Source organism: Pan paniscus, chromosome 10 (genome assembly GCF_029289425.2).
Source record: "Pan paniscus chromosome 10, NHGRI_mPanPan1-v2.0_pri, whole genome shotgun sequence".
NCBI classification, from domain to species: domain Eukaryota; kingdom Metazoa; phylum Chordata; class Mammalia; order Primates; family Hominidae; genus Pan; species Pan paniscus.
Window position 1 is genome coordinate 10253241 of NC_073259.2, and position 20418 is coordinate 10273658.

The window sequence follows — 20418 nt, forward strand, 5'->3', positions numbered from 1 at the left end:
AAAGATAAAATTAAAAAAAGTCTATTGTAAGCAGAATATAGTTGAGCCTTGCCTTTTTATCTAATGTAGCCCAGGGGTGAGCAAACGTTTTCTGTGGCAGACCAGATAGTAAATATTTTTGGCTTCGTGGGTCAGAAGGACTCTGTCACAACTACTCATTCATTTATGTATTCCAACAAAATTTTATTTTCCAAAACAGATTGGATGTGTAATTTCTGGTTCAACATGTAAGAAGCTTAAGGGTCATCACCCTATCCTAACAATCAGTAAAAAGCTGAACAGGCCAGGCGCGGTGGCTCACGTCTGTAATCCCAGCACTTTGGGAGGCCGAGGTGGGCGGATCACGAGGTCAGGAGTTCGAGACCAGCCTGGGCAACATGGCAAAACCCCATCTCTACTAAAAATACAAAAATTAGCCTGGTGTGGTGGTGGGCGCCTGTAATCCCAGCTACTCGGGAGGCTGAGGCAGGAGAAGCCCTTGAACCCGGGAGGCAGAGGTTGCAGTGAGCCAAGATCGTGCCACTGCACTCCAGCATGGGTGACATGAGCAAGACTCCATCTCAAAAAAAAAAAAAAAAAAAAAAAACTGAACAAACTGGAAACTGAAAATCAACAGCTCTTCTTAGATCTCTCAGAAATTTGAGGCCATAGGGCAAACCACTGCCCCAAAATGGGAGAGACAGGCAGGTACAGAGGATCACGACTTATCAGAATAGAAACCCACAAGCAGAAAACTATGAGGGGGCCTGTGCTGGGATAGGAAAACCTAAACTGCAGTGGATGAATTGCTAGAGACTCAGTGTGGACAAGTCTGAGAGTTAAAATCTCCAGGGCTGTCAGGTATTAGGGGGCCACTTAAACTTTTATGAGTTTTACCTCCAGGAGCTGAACCAGGTTCTCACAGTGAATCTCAAACATCCCCTTATGCTCTGGCCAGAGTGGGAGAAAAGTAGACATTTTGAAGTAAGCTAGACCACTCTATTCTTCTTAACAAGCCTGACCCTAACCTGACCCAGGAGTTTTGTCAGACCTGGAGGGAGAGAGATATCCAACTCCAGACACCTCTAGTCATCCTGTCCCACCTATGGGGTAAAATAAAATTAAATTTAAAAAGGCAAAAAACACAGTTTGAGGTGAGAAGGCAAACATTAGCACCAGACTGAGGTATGGCAAGGATGTTGAAATTTTCAGACTAGGAATTTAAAATAACTATGATTAATATGGTAATTTCACTAATGATCAAAGTAGACAGCTTGCAAAAATAGATGACTAATATATAAACAGAGAGATCAAAATTCTAAGAAAGAATAAAAAGATATGCTATAGATCAAAAACACTGTTACAGAAATGAATAATGCCTTTGAGGGGGTTATTAGTAGACTGGACTTGGATGAGAAAAAAACCTGAGCTTCAGGATATATCAATAGAAACTTCTATAACTAAAAGACAAAGAGAAAAAGATTTAAAAAAACAGGATATTCAAAAATTTTGGGACATTTATAAAAGGCGTAATGTATGTGTAACGAACATACCAGAATGAGAATAAAGAGAGAATGGAATAGAAGAAATGCCTGAAGCAATAATAACTTGGAATATCCCCAAATTAATGTCAGACACCAAACCACAGATTCAGGATACTCAGAGAGTACAAAGCAGGATAAGAGCCAAAATCTACACCTAGGTATTTCATACTTAATCTCCAGAAAATCAAAGATAAAGAAAAAATATTGAAACAAGCCAGGAGGATTAAAAAAGACCTTATTTATAGAAGGGCAAACATAAGAATTACATTTGACTTCACCTCAGAGGTCATGGAGGCAAGAAGAGAGTGAAGTGAAATATTTAATGTGTTGAGAGAAAAAAAAAAAACCCATCTGCCTAGAATTCTGTATTTTGTGAAACTGTCCTTCAAAAGTGAAGGAGAAATAAATACTTTCTCAGACAAACAAAAATTAAGGGAGTATTTTGATAACAGGGGGCATGATAAAGAGGTCGATACTTTAAGAAGATGTAACAATGCTTACTATATATGCACCTAATTACACAGCATCAAATATGTGAGACAAAAACTGAAAGAACTGAAAGAGGACACAGATGTATTCACTGTTATAGTTGGAGACTTCTGCATCACTCTATCAGTAATAGATTCAGCAGGCAATCAGTCAGGACATAAGTTGAACTCAATAATACCATCAACCAACTGAATGTAGTTGACATGTATAGAACACTTCATCCAAGAACAGAAGATACAGATTCTTTTCAAGCTCACATGGAACATTCACCAAGGTAGACCACATTCTGGACAATAAAACCCACCTTAACAAGTTTGAAAGAATGGAAATCATAAAATATACGCTCTCAGACCACAATAAAATTAAGCTAGAAGGGTATCTGCAAAATCTAAAAACGTGGAGATTAAACAAAACACTTCCAAATAGCGCACAGTTGTTTTTTTAATACAAACAACAATGAGCTTTCAATGACCAAGTTTTTGAAAAACACAATCTGCAAAAACATACAAGAAGAAACAGACAATCTGAATAAGCCTATATCTAAGAAATGGAATCCATAATCAATATTCTTCTAAAATAGAAAGCACAAGGCTCAGATCAATTTGCTGGTGAATTCTACCAAAAATTAAAGGAAGAAATTATGCTAATTCTCCATAGTCTCTTTCAGAAGACAGAAGCAGACGAAATACTTCCTAACTTATTATTTGCAGCTAGCATTACTTTAATACCAAAAGCAGACAAAGACTTTATAAGAAAAGTACAGACCAATATCTCTCATGAACATAAATGCAAAAATTCTCAGCAAAATATTAGGATATTGAAGCCAACAATGTAAGAAGAGAATTAAACACTACAACCAAACGGGATTTATTCCCGGTATGCAAGGCTGGCTCAATGTTAGGAAATCAGTAATATAATCCATCACATCAACTGGTTAAAGCAGAAAAATCACATGATCATATTGATAGATACAGAAAGAGCATTTGACAAAATTCCAACACTCATTCATGATAAGAGCACTTACCAAACTGTGATTAGAGGGGAACTTCCTCAACTTAATAAAGAACGTCTCCAAAAAACTACAGCTAACATTATACCTACTGGCGAGAAACTAGAAGGTTTTCAATTGAGATCAGAAACAAGAAAAGGATGTCTCCTCTCACCACTTCTTTTTAACATTGTACTGGAAGTAAAGCAATAAAAAAGCAAGAAATAAAAGGAGCACAGGAAAGGAGAAATAAAATTGTCTTTGCTCACAGATGGTATAGCTGTCTTTGTAGAAAAATCCCAAAGAACCAACAGAAACCTCTTGGAACTAAGAAGTGATTATACACTCTGGGGACTGTTGTGGGGTGGGGGGAGGGGGGAGGGGGGAGGGGGGACGGATAGCATTAGGAGATATACCTAATGCTAAATGACGAGTTAATGGGTGCAGCACACCAGCATGGCACATGTATACATATGTAACTAACCTGCACATTGTGCACATGTACCCTAAAACTTAAAGTATAATAATAATAATAAAAAAGTCAAAAAAAACCCCACAATTTTTCCCTAGCATTCTGTAATCCAATTGGACTTTTACAGTACTCTTAAAAATAATAAAATAGAATTAAAAAAAGTGATTATAGCAAGTTTGTAGGATACAAGGTTAATATACAAAACTCAACCACTTTCCTATATATCAGCAATGAACAATTGGAATCTGAAATCATAACACCATTTATGTTATCACACCCCAAGAAAGAAATACTTAGGTATAAATCCAGTGAAATACATACAAGATCTATGTGAGGGAAACTACAACCTCTGATGAAACAAATCAAAGAACAACTAAATAAATGGAGAGATATTTTAAGTTAATGGATAGGAAGATTCAGTACTGTCAAGATTTGCATTCTTTCCAACTTGATCTATAGATTTAATGCAATCCCAATAAAAATCCCAGCAATTTATTTTGTGAATATCGAGAAATTAATTCTAAAGTTTATATGGAGAAGCAAAAGATCCAGACTAGCTAACACAATACTTAAGGAGAAAAAAAAATGGAAGGGCTCAGACTACCTGAATTCCAGACTCCTTTTTTTTGAGATGGAGTCTTGCCCTGTCGCCCAGGCTAGAGTGCAATGGTGCAATCTCAGCTCACTGCAGCCTCCGCCCCACAAGTTCAAGCAATTCTCTTGCATCAGCCTCCCCAGTAACTGGGATTACAAGTGTGTGCAACCACACCCAGCTAAATTTTTTTGTATTTTTTTAAGTAGAGACAGGGTTTCTCCATGTTGGCCAGGCTGGGCTTGAATTCCTGACCTTAAGTGATCCGCCCACCTCAGCGTCCCAAAGTGCTGGAATTATAGGTGTGAGTCACCATGCCTGGCCTTCAGACTTCTTATGAAGCTACAATGACCAAGGCAGTGTGGTATTGACAAAAGAAGAGACAAATAGGTAAATGGAACAGAATAGAAACACTTTTCCTTTACTTGCCTGAAATTCCAAAGTATCTTTCCCTAAGTGCTTCTTCCAATTTTTGTATAAACTGATTAGTTCTACCTTGAATTATTTAACGTCTCACTAGAATGCCTCAATGAAATGGAAACTGGGCTGTTGGCTGGCAGGTGGCAGCTGGTAGGTAAGGCAGTGCTTCAAATCATTATCCATCAGATAACATGCGAAGAACTGAGGCTTATGAAAGTGAATTACATGGACACGTATGGGCTGTATAAAAATTGTATCTACTCTAAAGTAGTTCTGATGCTACTGGCCAAGTCTTCCTTGCTAGGTCATTAATGAAACCCATAAGCAGGCATGGTAAACAACAACACAACAACACAACAACAACAGCAAAAGCAACAGCAAGACAAATAATGCAGACCCCATATTTTAGTTCTGGTCCCAGTTATCTTCTGTTGCCTTGTTCTGCAATCTATATTGGCCTATTTTCCAGGATAATCTTTTTCCTTGGGTCAATTCCCTTTTTCAAAAATCAGTACTGTGGGATGATTCATTAATTACAAAGAATTCTGTCACTCTGCCATTGCTCAAAGTTAAATATTTAGCAACAATATTGACTACACCATTGGTTCTTCCTCTTTATACTTTACGTGCAGCTGCATTATGTATTATCATGCTGTCCAATTCTGCGGTATGATGATTTTTCCTCTGTTGGTATGGTTGGAGAGATTTGTCAAAGCCTCTTGATTTTTGTGGAAAAGACCATGTTTAAACTGAGTTATGCCTGAAAGCTTTTTTACTCAGGAAACTTACTTATGATTTCTTCCTGGGTCATATTATCTCTTTTTCCCCTCCTGGATGAGCAGTTGGGGTCAAAACACTTACATCTGTGTCATGTATAGAGCAGCACAATGATAAATATATAGGCAACCAACCCAGGTGATCAGGAAGGACACTAGGAAGTGGATTTATATGAAAAAGAAAAATGACATGCAGGCTGTCTGTACTAAGCCCCAAGAAATATGACCTAAAACACTAAAAAGATAAGGATGCAATCTGATCTAGAGTGAATATTATTGAACCTTCTTGCCCTCAGTTTCCTTACCTATGGAATGAAATAATAATTCCTGCATCACAGGGCGATCATAAAGATCAAATGAAATCACATGTGCGATATACCTAACACTGGATGGCCCTCAGAAGATGCTTACAAAATATTTATTTCTTTTTTTCCCCTCCATCAGATGCTCACAATCTATAAATAAGCTTTTTTTTAGCGATCATTATCAATCTTACTCGTTGTAAAATGAATGAATCTTCTGAAGTTGAACAAATACTTGTCTTTTTTAAATTTTTATTTTTTAGAGATGGGGTCTTGCTATTTTGCCTAGGTTGGTCTTGAACTCCTTCTACCTCAGCTTCCTAAGTAGGTGGGACTATGGGTGACTGCCATCACACCCGGCTCTGTACAGATATTTATAACTGATTTAGTAAGAATACAGCTTAATCTCTTGAGAACATCTTATCCCCAAATAAGAATAGAATGTGCAGAAATTTTAGTGATGAAATATGAAGGAGGAGTTTCTCCCACAAAAGGTCAGAATAATGATCAACAAAAGTAATCCTTTCTGAAACGTCTCCTGTCTGACTAGAGGCTTTTGCGGCAAGGGAGAGAAAAGAAAGGCATTATTAATGGTCGAATCACCATTTTTTCCCTAATAGGATTTAAGACAACATAAACATAAAATTTTCCATTGTTATTGAATGTTCCATTGTTATGTTTAATTCCAGTACACTTCTACTCTCACAACTATATTCATTTCCTCTGAGGAAATTTTCTACCCTGTCCTTGATGTCTTTCCAGTGCTTGAGACTCAAATTTCCATTTGCTTACAGGACACATCTGATCTTCAGAGGCCTTCCGATGAAACATGTGCCTAGTTGACCTAGGTGTTTCCTCTCGTCTCTCTTCTTCCCCTTTGTTCTCTCCCTCTGTTACGGGCACTACCAAGCACACAGGTGCAAAAGCTGGACCTTCGGTTCCTCCTTCATCACTTCTTTCCCCTCTGTCTGTTTTCAAATGGCTACCACGAATAGTGATTCTACTTTAAAATATCACTAATTTATAAATGGTTTCCGTTATAAAGCTGATAGGACCATGTCAGAATAATAAAAAATAGAAAAAGAAAATTAATTGCCTATAGTCTAACTACCATAAGACGACCATTCTTGCAATTTCAACATATTTCCTTCTAGTCTTTTTAGAAATTGTAATTCTGTTTGGTTTTCTTGTTTTAGTTTTCTTTCCTTTTTCGTCTCTCTTCCCCCAACACCACCTCTTAGCTTTTTGAGCTTTTCCTTACTTTCTGGTACTATGAAATGCTTTGGGTTCATCTTGTATTTTGCCTGCTTCAGATTTTAGAATCAATCATGTTTCCAAAGTTACACTGGTTCCTTGTATTGAAGAATCTGGGCATTGGGTTTTCTTTTACACATGGCTGTAATCACAGTCTTGCATTGAAGTGGGAGTGAGGTTTCCATCTGGTTTCTAAGCTATGCTTATTGCTTGGGCTTAGTCATCTATGGGCACAACTGGCAGGGTGGTAGGGTAGGCAACCAGGAGTCTACTAAGACCTAGGGAGCCTCCTGGGAAAGAAACAAGCTAAGGAAAGGAATCAGGCAGACAAGTGTGGTCAAATACGATGTCCTCATCCCCTGAGCGAAAAGTGATTCTGACTAGGTGTGGCAGGTGACATTTGGATGATCTCTGACTTAACATTTCTGCCATTCTCTGTTGGGTTTGTGTCCTAGGGAGCAAAATGGCTGTCTGTGGGTAAACACTCGAAGTCATTTTTACTACATACTGTAAGATAATGGACTATAAGATACATTGACTTTGCCGCTTATCACCCTCAACTGCGTGGAGCATGAAAAGTAGGGTAAGCTTTTCCAGCTTTGTCATAGACAGTCTCATGGTTTTGAGCACTTCTAAGATGCCCGTTCTCTGAGGCAGTAGGGGCCTGGGTATTCCACAGAGGAATGGGCTGTGAGCGGCTGCAGGGTTTGGTGGAGAGACAACTTAGGCAAGACTGCTGAGGAAATTGAGAAAGAAAGCTGTAAGATGCTACCTGGAGCCTTGCTGGGCCCCTTCAGAGACCCCTCTGAGGACCTTGAGAAGTACTTGAGGAGACTTTGCAGAAGCTTGGAATCCTATGTCAGCAGATGTGGTAAGGGTACAATAAATTTGGGCTGTTAGTGGCACTGTGACACTATTTAGGAGTCCTGTAAGTCCCCATTTGGAAAGCTCAACAATTTTCTAGCCTTTTTTTGTTCACTTAGCATTTTATTATAAGCTGTTTTCCATGTTGCAATATGGCTTTCAAAATTTTAAAACAAAAACCACAGCAATGAGTGCACAGTGAAAATCAGTGATATTGCACAGTGAAAATTAGTCTCCTCCTACCTCTATCTCTCAGTTCTCCAATCCCCGCCAACTCTAGAGGTAACCACTATCTTTGTGTTTGCATGCGTGTGTGTGTGTGTGTGTGTGTGTGTGTGTATGTGTTTTGAGACAACGTCTGGCTCCAGGCTGGAGTGCAGTGGTTTAATCTCAGCTCACCACAACGTCTACCTCCTGGGCTCAAGCCGTCTTCCCACCTCAGCTTCCCGAGTAGCTGGGACTACAGGTGCCCTCCACCTCCTCCCACCCAGCTCATTTTTGTATTTTTTTTTTTAGAGATGGGTTTTTGTCATGTTGTCTAGGCTAGTCTCGAACTCGTGAGCTCAAGGGATCCACCTATCTCAGCCTCTCAAAGTGCAGGGATTACAGGCATGAACCATCTTGCCTGACTTCGTGTGTGTTTTTAATAAAGAGTTGGTAATTTTAGAAAATTACCTAATGTTTATTGAATATGCCAGACAAGTTACAAAGGTTATCCCATATGCCATAACAGCTCTTCAAAGAAGAGTATTATATATCCCCATATTGCACATAAGGTAAATTAGGTTCAGAGACGTGAAATAACTTGCCTTAGTTTACCTGGCTAGTAAGTAATAGAATTATTACCTCGCTCTAAAATCTATACTTTTTCCAACAGTATCTCCTTGCTGTCCATAATATTCTAATATTCTGTGGAGTGGAGATGGCATAATTTACTTAACTATTACGCACTGTTAATTATTTAACTATTCACTTGCGGTTGGAAACTTTAGGTCAGCTTATTATTATTTGCTATGATAAACGAAAATGAGGTGGACAGCTCTTATCATCTTATCACAGTCCCCGCCTCCGCCTCCACGTTCTGACTGCTTTTATCCATTTGATCTTCATTAAAATAATTTGTGGCCGGGAGTGGTAGCTCATGCCTGTAATCCCAGCTATTTGGGAGGCTGAGGCAGGCAGATTGCTTGAGCTCAGGAGCTTGAGACCAGCCTGGGCAATAAAGTGAGATCCCAGCCCTATTTTCTGTTTTTTATTTTTTTTTTGGAGACGGAGTCTTGCTCTGTTGCCCAGGCTGAGTGCAATGGTGCGATCTTGGCTCACTGCAACCTCTGCCTCTCAGGTCCAAGCAATTCTCCTGCCTCAGCCTCCTGAGTAGCTGGGACAACAGGCGTGTGCCCCTATGCCTGGCTAATTTTTTGTATTTTTAGTAGAAATGGGGTATCACCGTGTTAGCCAGGATGGTCTCAGTCTCCTGACCTTGTGATCCGCCCGCCTCAGCCTCCCAAAGTGCTGGGATTACAGGTGTGAACCACCGTTCCTGGCCCCTACTATTTTAAAAATAATAAAAAAAAATTTGTACTTTCTTGTCCCCATAACCTTCCTTACACATGCTCCCTTTGCTGGAGGAACTGACACACACACACACACATACACACACATGCACACGCTAAATCTTTCAAGATGCCACATCCCTAGGCAGATTGGTCACTTGCCCTTTCGTGACCCTTGGTGCAAGTTGGGGCCTCCTACAGGGTAGTAAGCACATTGACTCTAACTGTAAATCAGCCCCTCTCCCATGGATTTGTGGGCGCCTTCGGGTCAGAGTGTAAACCTGTTCATTTAAGGGATTTGTTAAAAGTGCAGGCGTCCGGGTCTCCTAATGACCTACAGAATAGGATCTTTTGGCTTAGAACCTGGACATCTGCATTTTTACCAAGCTACCCAGGTGAATTTTATGAAGTAAACACTGGAAGAACACTGCCCCAGTGTTCTGATCAGTGATTGGATGCATGAGAGGGCACCCAGTGTTCCCAGAAAGAGGGGTCTCGTCAGCGTCTTAGTGGAGAAGGACAAGTGCACGCAAGACTACAGAGGAGTATTTGCTGGCCTCTCTAGCTGAGTGAACTTTGACCTATTCTAGACAGCAGTAAAATGGCACCGATTATGGTGCAATGTTTGATCAAATTATTTTATTTATTTTTAATGGATAATTCATGTAATAAGACACAAAAGGTAGAATATATTAAAAAAATTACACAGTGAAAGCAGTCTCCTCCCACCTCTAGCCCTCAGTCCTCCAATCCCTGCCGACTCTAGAGGTAGCCACGATTTTTGTGGTGTTTTTAATAAAGACTTTGTAATTTTAGAAAGTGATCTACTTCAGCAGTCACTTTATACAGGGTAGGAATCTTTTTGTTTTAAAAGAAAACAATTTTGAAATAATTACAGATTCACAAAATTTGCAAGAATTGTACAGAGCAGTTCTGTATACCTCTTACACCCAGTTTTTCCCGATGACTACAATTATATTATATTTATATAACTGTATACATAACTATATAACTGAGCAGTGATTGGATGCATGAGAGGGCACCTAGTATTCCCAGAATGAAGATATCTAACTGCATATGTAACTATAGTGCAATAGCGAAGAAGCTGATGACACTCCTATATTATATATGTAGTTATGTAACTATAGTGCAATAGCAAAAGCAGAAAATTGATATTGATACTGTGTGTATATAGTTCTATGCTATTTTATCACATGTAGATATTACATGTAGACATGCAAACACTGTCACTCAGGATACTTTAGAACTATGTAATCACCATTGTATATACATAACTTAACAGTCTACTGGTGTTGCCATTTTACCAGTCCACGTGAAATGAAGAAACGTTACCTTATTTAAGTCCCTAATTTGCCCTCCCCCATATATAGTATAATTGTCTTAAATATCTCTTCCATATATTTTCAGACCACAGCAGACAACGTTATGATTTTTGGTTGTCAAACGTAATTTAGATAACTCAAGAGGAAAAGGAAAGTCTTTTGTATTTACTCAGATTTTAACATTGTTCTTTTGTTTTTCTTGTTCCAAGATTCTTTCTTTTGTCATTTCTTTACTTAGAACAATTTCTGTAGTCATCCTTTTGAGGTAAGTCTGCTGGAAACAAATTCTACTAGTTTTCTTATCTGAAGATGTCTTGATTTCTTCTCCATTCCTGAAGGGTATTTTTGTTGGATACAGGATTCAGGATTGACCATTCTTTTCTTCCAGCACTTGAAAAGTTGTGATACTTTCTTCAGGTCTTCTTGATTTCTGATGAGAGCTCTATCATTTGAATTGTTTTTCCCCTATAAGTGTCATTTTTCTCTTGCTACTTTTAAGAATTTTTATTTGTCTTTAGTTTTTAGAAGTTTGATTATAATGCATCTGGGCATCAGATGATCATGAATTTCTTTGAGTTTGTCCTATTTGGGGTTTGCTCAGCATCTTGAATCTGTAGGTTTGTGTCTTTTGCCAACTTTTGGAAATTTCTTTTTTCTTTTCTTTTCTTTTCTTTTTTTTTTTTTTGAGACAGAGTTTCGATCTTCTTGCCCAGGTTGGAGTGCAGTGGCGTGATCTCGGCTCACTGCAACCTCCACCTCCTGGGTTCAAGTGATTCCCCTGCTTCAGCCTCCCATAGCTGGGATTACAGGTGTGCACCACCACGGCCAGCTAATTTTTTGTAATTTTAGTAGAGATGGGGTTTCACCATGTTGGTCAGGCTGTGGCCCCGCAGTCTCGAACTCCTGACTTTAGGTGATCCACCTGCCTCAGCCTCCCAAAGTGTTGGGATCACAGGCCTGAGCCACCGTGCCCAGCCAGCCCTTATTTCTTTACATTCTTATTTAGCCCCACATTTTGTCTTTTCCTTCTAAGGCTCTGATGTCATGAATATTAGATCTGTTGTTGTAATCTCACTGGTCTTTGAGGTTTAATTTTTTTTAGTCTACTTTCTCTCTGTTTTTCAGATTGAGCATTTTCTGTTATTCCATCTTCAAGTTCACTGATTCTTTTCTCTGTCCTTATTCTACAGTTGAGGCCAACCCAGTGATTTTTAAATTTTGTTTATTGTATTTTTCACTTATAAAATTTCCATTTGTTTCTTTTTTATGTCTTCAATTTCTTTCCTGAGGTTTCTGTATCTTTGCTGTAACATTTGATTTCCTTGCTGACTGTTTCTTCATTTGTTTCAAGCATGTTCATAATCAGTCGTTCAAGCAATGTTACTATAGCTGCTTTTAAATGCTTGTCAGACAATTCCAGCATCTGTGTCATCTTGGTGTTGGTATCTGCTTTAATTTTTTTTTTTTTTTGAGACATGGTCTCACTCTGTCACCCAGGCTGGAGTGCAATGGCACGATCATGGCTCGCTGCAGCTTCAACCTCCTGGGCTCAGGTGATCCTCCCACCTTAGCATCCTGAGTAGTTTGGGCCACAGGCATGTGCCACCATGCCTGACTGATTTTTTAAAATTTTTTGTAGAGATGGGGTTTTACCATGTTGCTCAGGCTGGTCTTGAACTCCTGGGCTTAAGTGATCTGCCTGCCTCAGCCTCCCAAGGTGCTGGGATTACAGGTGTGAGCCACCATGCCATGCCAATTTTAAAAAAAGTTTATTTTTTAGTAAAAACGGGGTCTCACTATGTTGCCCAAGCTGCTCTCAAACTCCTGGGAATCAAGCCATCCTCCTCCTGCCTCAGCCTCCCAAAGTGCTGTGATTGCAGGCATGAGCCACCATGCCCGGCTGGTGTTGGTGTCTGTTGATAGGCTCTTCCAAGTTGAGATTTTCCTGGTTGTTGATATGACAAGTGATTTTCTATTGCATCTTGGCCATTCTGAATATAACTTTATGAGACTCTGGATCCTATGTAAATCTGTTTTAGCAGGCCCTTCATACACTGTTCTGGTGGGGAGAGGGAGATTTCATGTCATCGCTGCCAGGTGGGAGAGGAAGCCCAGGTTCCATGCTTGGCCTCCACTGACACCTGGTGGGGAGGGCTGCCTCATTACTGATGGGTGAGGGAGGGAGTTCAGGTTCCCCACTAGCCCTCTGCTGACACCACACTGGCTGAAAAGGGGAGGGCCACTATTCCTTTACTGATATCATGTGGGGACAATGCCAAAAATGCCGGCTCCCCAAGAGACCTTCACTGACACACCCTGGAGGGGAAGGTGGGGGATGCAGGGGCAAACCCTCACAGCTGGGGTGAGGTTGGAAGTCTAGGCTCCCCACGAGGCCTCTGTGGATGTGGTGGGCATGGCATTGCAAGGTTTTCACTGGCATTTGGCTGGAGTAGGGCAGTTGTTGTCTAAACATTTTCTGTCTTGCTAGGCTTCCCATTTCCTGTTTCTTTGGTTAGAGAAAGCAGCTTTTTCTTGGGGCTTCTATTGTCTCTGCCCATTGCATTTCCAAGTTGTTGACTGCTCCAGCATCCAGCAACTTGGAATCTATTTCCTACAATAGCTAGGATATCTGGAGATCTCTAGTCAGCCTGCCCTGTTCTCTCTACCTTTCAGAGTCTTCTTAGGTTTGTTTTACATATCATGTGTACTTTTTACTTGCCCTGGTGGGAAGGAATAGAGAAGATAAATGTAGGTATTTCTTCTTGTCCCAGAAGCAGAAGGGTTATGCGTTTTTTTTGTTTTGTTTTGTTTTGTTTTTTGTAGTTGTTGTTGTTGTTTGAGATGGAGTTTTGTTCTTGTTGCCCAGGCTGGAGTGCAGTGGCGTGATCTTGACTCACTGCAACCTCCGCCTCCTGGGTTCAAGCCATTTTCCTGCCTCCGCCTCCCAAGTCGCTGGGATTACAGGTGCCTGCCACCATGCCCAGCTAATTTTGTTATTTTTAGTAGAGATGGCATTTCGCCATGTTGGCCAGGCTGGTCTTGAATTCCTGACCTCAGGTGATCCACCTGCCTTGGCCTCCCAAAGTGCTGGGATTACAGGCGTGAGCCACTGCGCCTGGCCGGATCATGCGTTTTTTATGTTTTGAGTCTAATTTGCAAGTGGGAGGCTGGGAGACATTTTCTATCCCTGTGAAACAGAAGAAGTGATTCTGTTATGCCCAGACCGTTTGTTCCCCAAAGAAGACCACCAGAGTCCAGAGTCAAAGCCAAGCGGCAAGGATCTTTACTACAAGTTCGAACCTGGTCCCTCCTTTCCACAGCATACAAGAGGGCCCTGAACAATGTGAGTGTTTGCTTTTTATAGCCTGAAAGTTACAGGGGAACAAAGGAATTCTTTTGGTTCCCGCTCTTTCAGTAAAACTTTGAACGGCTGTCCCCTCATCTGTCCCCTTATCGGAGACTTTCCTGGTGGTGTTTGTACTGGGCTTGTTTGTTTTGAGCCCGGGGCTGAGGAATGCGCCCGGCTCTTTTCAATTCCTTTTCATTTTGTTCGTTTTCATCCTGTTTTTCCTAAAGCCACATTACTTTCCTTTAATCCACATGTCCGCCTCAGCACATGTCACCATGTGCTGTGTTTGGGACGTAGTAAATAGTCCAACGAGCCAGGCCGGGGTGGAAGCTGTGATTTTGACGGGATTGACAGTAGACTGAGAACTTTGAACTTTTAGCCTTGGGGAACAATTTTAAGTGTTTATTCTACAATGATGATCACTGGTGATTTGTCCAAAACATATTATAAGTGTGAGGTGTGGAGGCAAAGGAGTTACTGGAAGCTGGGGCAGGGCAGAAGCCCAGTGTATGAAGTTGTGCAGAGGACAAGCAAAGGACAGAGACCAGTGAATTGGAGTCATCCCCTGAGGCTCAACCCCGGGCACCGCCTCCAGCTCTTCTCCACCTGCTTCTAGACAGTGAAGTCCTAGGAACTAGCAAGAAAGTCTCTCCTTAAGTGTGTGGGACAAGCATTTGTTGCACACCTACTATGTCCAAAACCCTGTAGAGTTAGGTAAAAAGACATATTAGATCCCGGCTCTCCAAAAAAGCAAGGATCTAAGTGTACAGAGACTTCTTGCTTCATGATTTCTTCTTCATCCTGTTTATCCCCTTCTTATACCCACAGGACCAGACCTTACATGCCCTATCAGAGTCTCCCAGGTGGTTTTTCCAGGGAGAGAGAACATTAAACATCAAACAAACATATATAGAGAAAAGCCTCTCACCCAGGCAGCCTGAGCTAGCTGCAGGAGCAAGCATTCTCCTGACTTCTGAGACAGTACAAGGTGTGTCCAGGTGACTTACCTGTCACTGGGCAGCTGCCATGCGCACTCCTCACACCTGACGCTGCTCAGGGAGAAGCCAGGCAGCTATAATAGTGTTCTTGGCTGGAGAACATCTGGCCTAGCAGTCAGGGTGTCATCTATGAAGCTGGGTGGAGAGAAAGCTGTTGGGGAAACCAGCCCCACACCACCCAGCGGGTACCCCGAGTCCGGCGGAGACAAAGGAGTTAGAAAGAGACAGAATAAATGTTTAAAAGGTGGGTCCAGGGGACCAGAGCGTTGGAGGCTTGCTTGCTCACGGCCCAGAGCTCTGGGCTCCACCCAATTTATTGGCTAACAAGCTCTTTGTTCTTAGGGCAGATGGGAAGGGGAGGAAGGGATGAGGAAAAGGATTAATCAGTGAGTCATTCGATAAGATGTGTAACAGTGGCGGTTTCTGTGAATTTCCTTGAGCAAAGGCGTGTGTCTAAACTACTTAAGATCTTTAATGACTGAAATGGGTGGGAGTGGGTTTCAGGAGGAGCCAAGATGTTTGATTATACTCCTCTGCTTCAAGGGAGTGTTATCTCCCTGAGCAACCTGTGGAAAGCCGCTGAGCAACCTGTGGAAAGCCGCTGAGCGGTTATCCTCTCGAGGCATAAAGACAAAGAAGGCAATAAGGAGACTTTGCTCCTCAGAGGCCACACAAGGGAGACCAACTCAACTGGCACCTAGAACTCTCTTTCCCACAAAAGCTAGGCTGGTTCTGATTCTTACCCTGCTCCAGCAGTGACACACTCAGCCCCACAGGGAGTGGACGACCCCCAGGAAGAAGATGATGTTTTGGAGGAAACTCCCCAAAGCCCTCTTCATTGGGCTGACTCTGGCCATTGCTGTCAATCTCCTTCTGGTATTTTCTAGCAAGGGGACTTTACAAAACCTGTTTACGGGTGGTCTCCACAGGGAGCTTCCTTTACATCTGAATAAACGTGACGGGGCAGTGATAAAGAGACTCTCCCACTTGGAGGTGGAATTGCAGGATCTGAGTAAGTTTACAGTGCTAAGCTGGAAGGTGTGTGTGTGGGTGTGTGTGTTTGGGGCACTTAGGAAAAAGGGACATGGAAGGAAACATGGGTGAGAGGTCACATTTTCATCTCAGTCGCTCATTGAAGCATCTGACACTGAATTCTGTGCCTTCAAATGGGAGATGGGTATTGAGAATGAAGTGAGTAGAAGTGGAAATTAGAGCAAGCAGTATGGGGGAGGTGAGCATGTGTGTGTGTATGCGTGTGTGGGCTTGTGCACATGCATTATCATTATATCTACATATATGCAGGCAACGAGAAGAATAAGAATCCCAAGGGCCTTAGGAATGTGTAGCATAGAGCCTGTCCTTAGGCCTATTGAAGGAGTGGGTTGCCCCTCCACACCTGTGGGTGTTTCTCGTTAGGTGGAACGAGAGACTTTGGAAGAGAAAAAGACACAGAAACAAAGTATATAGAGAGAAATAAGGGGGCCCAGGGGACCAGCGTTCAGCATACGGAGGATCCCGCCAGCCTCTGAATTCCCTTAGTATTTATTGATCATTCTTGGGTGTTTCTCAGAGAGGGGGATGTGTCAGGGTCACAAGACAATTGTGGGGAGAGGGTCAGCAGACAAACACGTGAACAAAGTTCTCTGCATCATAGAGAAGGTAAAGAATTAAGTGCTGTGCTTTAGATATGTATACACATAAACATCTCAATGCCTTACAGAGCAGTATTGCTGCCTGCATGTCCCACCTCCAGCCCTAAGGCGGTTTTCTCCTATCTCAGTAGATGGAGCATACAATCGGGTTTTACACCGAGACATTCCATTGCCCAGGGACGGGCAGGAGACAGATGCCTTCCTCTTGTCTCAACTGCAAAGAGGCGTTCCTTCCTCTTTTACTAATCCTCCTCAGCACAGACCCTTTACGGGTGTTGGGCTGGGGGACAGTCAGGTCTTTCCCTTCCCACGAGGCCATATTTCAGACTGTCACATGGGGAGAAACCTTGGACAATACCTGGCTTTCCTAGGCAGAGGTCCCTGTGGCCTTCCGCAGTGTTTTGTGTCCCTGGGTACTTGAGATTAGGGAGTGGTGATGACTCTTAACGAGCATTCTGCCTTCAAGCATCTGTTTAACAAAGCACATCTTGCATAGCCCTTAATCCATTTAACCCTGAGTCGACACAGCACATGTTTCAGGGAGCACAGGGTTGGGGGTACGGTTACAGATTAACAGCATCTCAAGGCAGAAGAATTTTTCTTAGTACAGAACAAAATGGAGTCTCCTATGTCTAGTTCTTTCTACACAGACACAGTAACAATCTGATCTCTCTTTCCTTTCCCCACACCTATGTGTGGTAGGGGCTGTTGAAGAGAGGTGGCAATCTCTGGGGCAAGGGCCTCACTTCCATTTTGCGGTGTGCTCCTTTCATGAACTAATGAGGGCTTTGTTAGAGGATCTAAGATCGAATCCTGATGTGCCGTTGTGGTTGTGTGACTTTGAGCAAGTGTTTCTCTCTCTCAGCCTCAGGTTCCTGGTCTGTAAATGGAGATGATGATAGCAATAATGATAGTTATCAACCTGACCTAATAGGGTTGTGAAGTAGATGCAGAAGGTGATCTATAAACTGCTCTGTGCCAAATTTTAACCTCCTCATTTAAACTTAAGGGTAAGATTTCAACAGATTCTGGGGTTTGTTTGTGATTCCGGCTCACCATGGAACTCTAATGCCTCTGAATTTTATGTGCCTGCGCATCCAACTTCAGCAAGGGAAGCAGCAATTTTCCCCTGCTCCCAGGTAACAGGGATCAAATGCTGGAACCCCATAGGGAGGTGTTTTATGTGTGGGCAGGGATGTGACTGCCCAGGTGTGTGCACATGGGGCTGGAGTTGGGGAAAGTGTCTTTTAAAATGAGAACTGAGCATTGTCAGGGTTCAGGGTGAGGCTGGGAGATGGGTGGAAGGAAAGGCAGGAAGAGAAAAAGGAAGGGAGAGAAGAAATCAGGGAAAGAGTGAGGAGAGTGAGAAGGGAGATGAGAGAGGAGAAAAGAGCTGGGACAGGAAAGGAGCAGAGAAGTGAGGGAGTCCAGGGAGAGAGAGTGAAAGAGTTTGTATGGAGACAAGAAGAAAAGAAGGGAAAGTGTGATGGGAGAGAAGGAGAGAATAAAAGGAGAGAGGAGGAGGCCTAAGGCACCCATAGCACCTTCTACGTCCTCCTTCATAAGACTCATCATATTTTATTATGGTACAGTTTTATGGAAAGCAAGTTTCATAAGTGCTGTTTCCATGAACGTCTCATTCACTACTCATTTCTATTCATACATCGAAATTCCATAGATGAATAAATGAGTGGGTGCGTCTAGGAAAGAGAGAGAAAAAGACAGGCAGACAGGGATGAAGGGAAGAGTGATACGGGGCAAGAGAGTGGATGAAACAGAGGGAAGATCATCAGCTCCACAAGCCCTGGCTTACCTGGGTGGGTCGGACATTGCCCATGCAAATATGCTTGGTGCAGCTTCACCAGGAGGATGCCTGTGTACCTAGGGTGGTGACCCCAGCTCCACCCTCACTATTTGGCAGGGCACCCAGACCACACCAGGACTGTCTCACCCATCCCCAAGGCTCATCAGACTGGCTCAGCCTCCTCAAGCCGTAAAATGGCAGGAGTTCTACCCAAAGCCCTGCTATTCTTTCCATCAGCTAGGACACAATGTGCCATGAGGAGCCAGCCAGAGCCATCTGGTTTACTCCTCTTTCCTTCTTTGCAAAGATCTTTCTTGTTATTCTTGGTGCTCCCACATTTTATTCGCTCTGAAATGTTGTGATGTCAGAGACTCACTACCACCTGAGTTGAACCTCAGAAAGTCTTCTGGGCCCTGTTTCTAGATCACCAATGCTTTTTTTTTTTTTTCCCACAGGGCTTCCTGTAACTAAAAGCCTGTTTAATTACCCTTCATCCTGTTTGCTCATTGCCTCCAGGATTCCAGGAAGATTTAAAAAAATCAGAAGTCGGCCGGGCGCGGTGGCTCACGCCTGTAATCCTAGCAGTTTGGGAGGCCGAGGTGGGCGGATCACGAGGTCAGGAGATTGAGACCATCCTGGCTAACACGGTGAAACCCCGTCTCTAGAAAAATACAAAAAATTAGCTGGGCGTGGTGGCTGGCGCCTGTAGTCCCAGCTACTCGGGAAGCTGAGGCAGGAGAATGGCGTGAATCCGGGAGGTGGAGGTTGCAGTGAGCCGAGATCGTGCCATTGCACTCCAGCCCGGGTGACAGAGCGAGACTCCGTCTCAAAAAAAAAAAAAAAAAAAAAATCAGAAGTCAGTAAGGATACTTAGTTGAATCATGTAAGCTACCAAGAGCAAATGCAAACAATAATAATTATATCCCTATTGAGGGAGGGATCAATGACTCTAAGCCAGTTTTCTGGAACCTCCCTCAGGGTTCATAAAAGCCCCACCAGGGGAATGTCAATGGATGTGTCTGTTTTGGGGCTTGGAAGGTTTCAGTATAAGTTATGGGGATAACCTAGTGACACTGTATTCATACTACCAGATTATGCATTTCCTCAAATTGACTTTAGGATGGCCAGGTCCAAACCAGCTCCCACTGACAGCCATGAGTGAAAGAGAAAATCAGATATCCCCCCAAGGAAGAACGCAGAGGAGCTCAGAGGTAGGAAGAACCCAGTACCACCCTGTGGCCCCTGTATGCTTAGGACAGAAAAGTATGAATAACCATAGTGTTCCATCTGGGACACTGTAAATAGTATGCTCTCACTTCTTTTTTCTACCTGAACAAGTATGCATGGTGTTCACATGAGCCTCCTTTGAGAGACCTACCATTTACTTTTTGCCCAAGTTTTTTCGACTATCCTCTTTTTGTCTTAACCACTTGAAGAGGTGATTCTCTTTCTCCTTTTCCTTCTTTTTGGGCCAGTCTTACGTCACGTTACAAACATGTTCTCCTCCCAGTCACAGGACTCCCCTGCTTCCCTCTTGGGGGCTGTATATGGATCTGAAATCCAGCACACACGTTCTGCTTGCCAAGCCATGTGCTGTGGCACGAGATGCATCTACCCGGAGAAAATTCACACGATGGGGCTGTCCCCTCACCAAGCTGGTGACCCTGAGTTGCAATCATTCAGAAAGAAAGGATACCTTCTTCTAGCTTGTAGAAAGATGCTGGACAGGCTACACGTGATCCTGTCAGTCTGGTTGAAGTTTAGTGTGGGCTTAAGGGAGGATTAGTAGAAACAAAGTAGATCCTATGTCAGAGTGCCTTGATCACCATGGTGGGATTTAGTGCTGAAGAATGTCATCATCACTAAACACTAAAATGGTTACTTTTTCTCTCTTTTTGCTGAGTTCACAGATTGAGCTTGAGGGAGTTCAAGGTGCATATGCTAAGATACTCCAGCACAAATCTTACTGGGTGGAAAGGTGAGGTAAATAATAGATGACGTCATGGATCCTGGAGGGCATCTTCTGCGTAAAACATCCT

The 20418-nt window shown here is 42.5% G+C and overlaps 1 protein-coding gene across 1 annotated transcript in view; it reads left to right on the forward strand.

Annotated features, from left to right (window-relative positions):
- Positions 1–8592: 8592 nt before the first annotated feature.
- GALNT8 (polypeptide N-acetylgalactosaminyltransferase 8) overlaps positions 8593–20418 on the forward strand; it is a 137622-nt gene continuing 125796 nt past the window's right edge. Inside the window, exons 1-2 of the mRNA XM_063592961.1 lie at positions 8593–19590; positions 20290–20357. Of these exons, the coding sequence (XP_063449031.1) occupies positions 20318–20357 (40 nt within the window). The 5' untranslated portion in view covers positions 8593–19590; positions 20290–20317. The remainder of the gene's footprint in view (positions 19591–20289; positions 20358–20418) is intronic.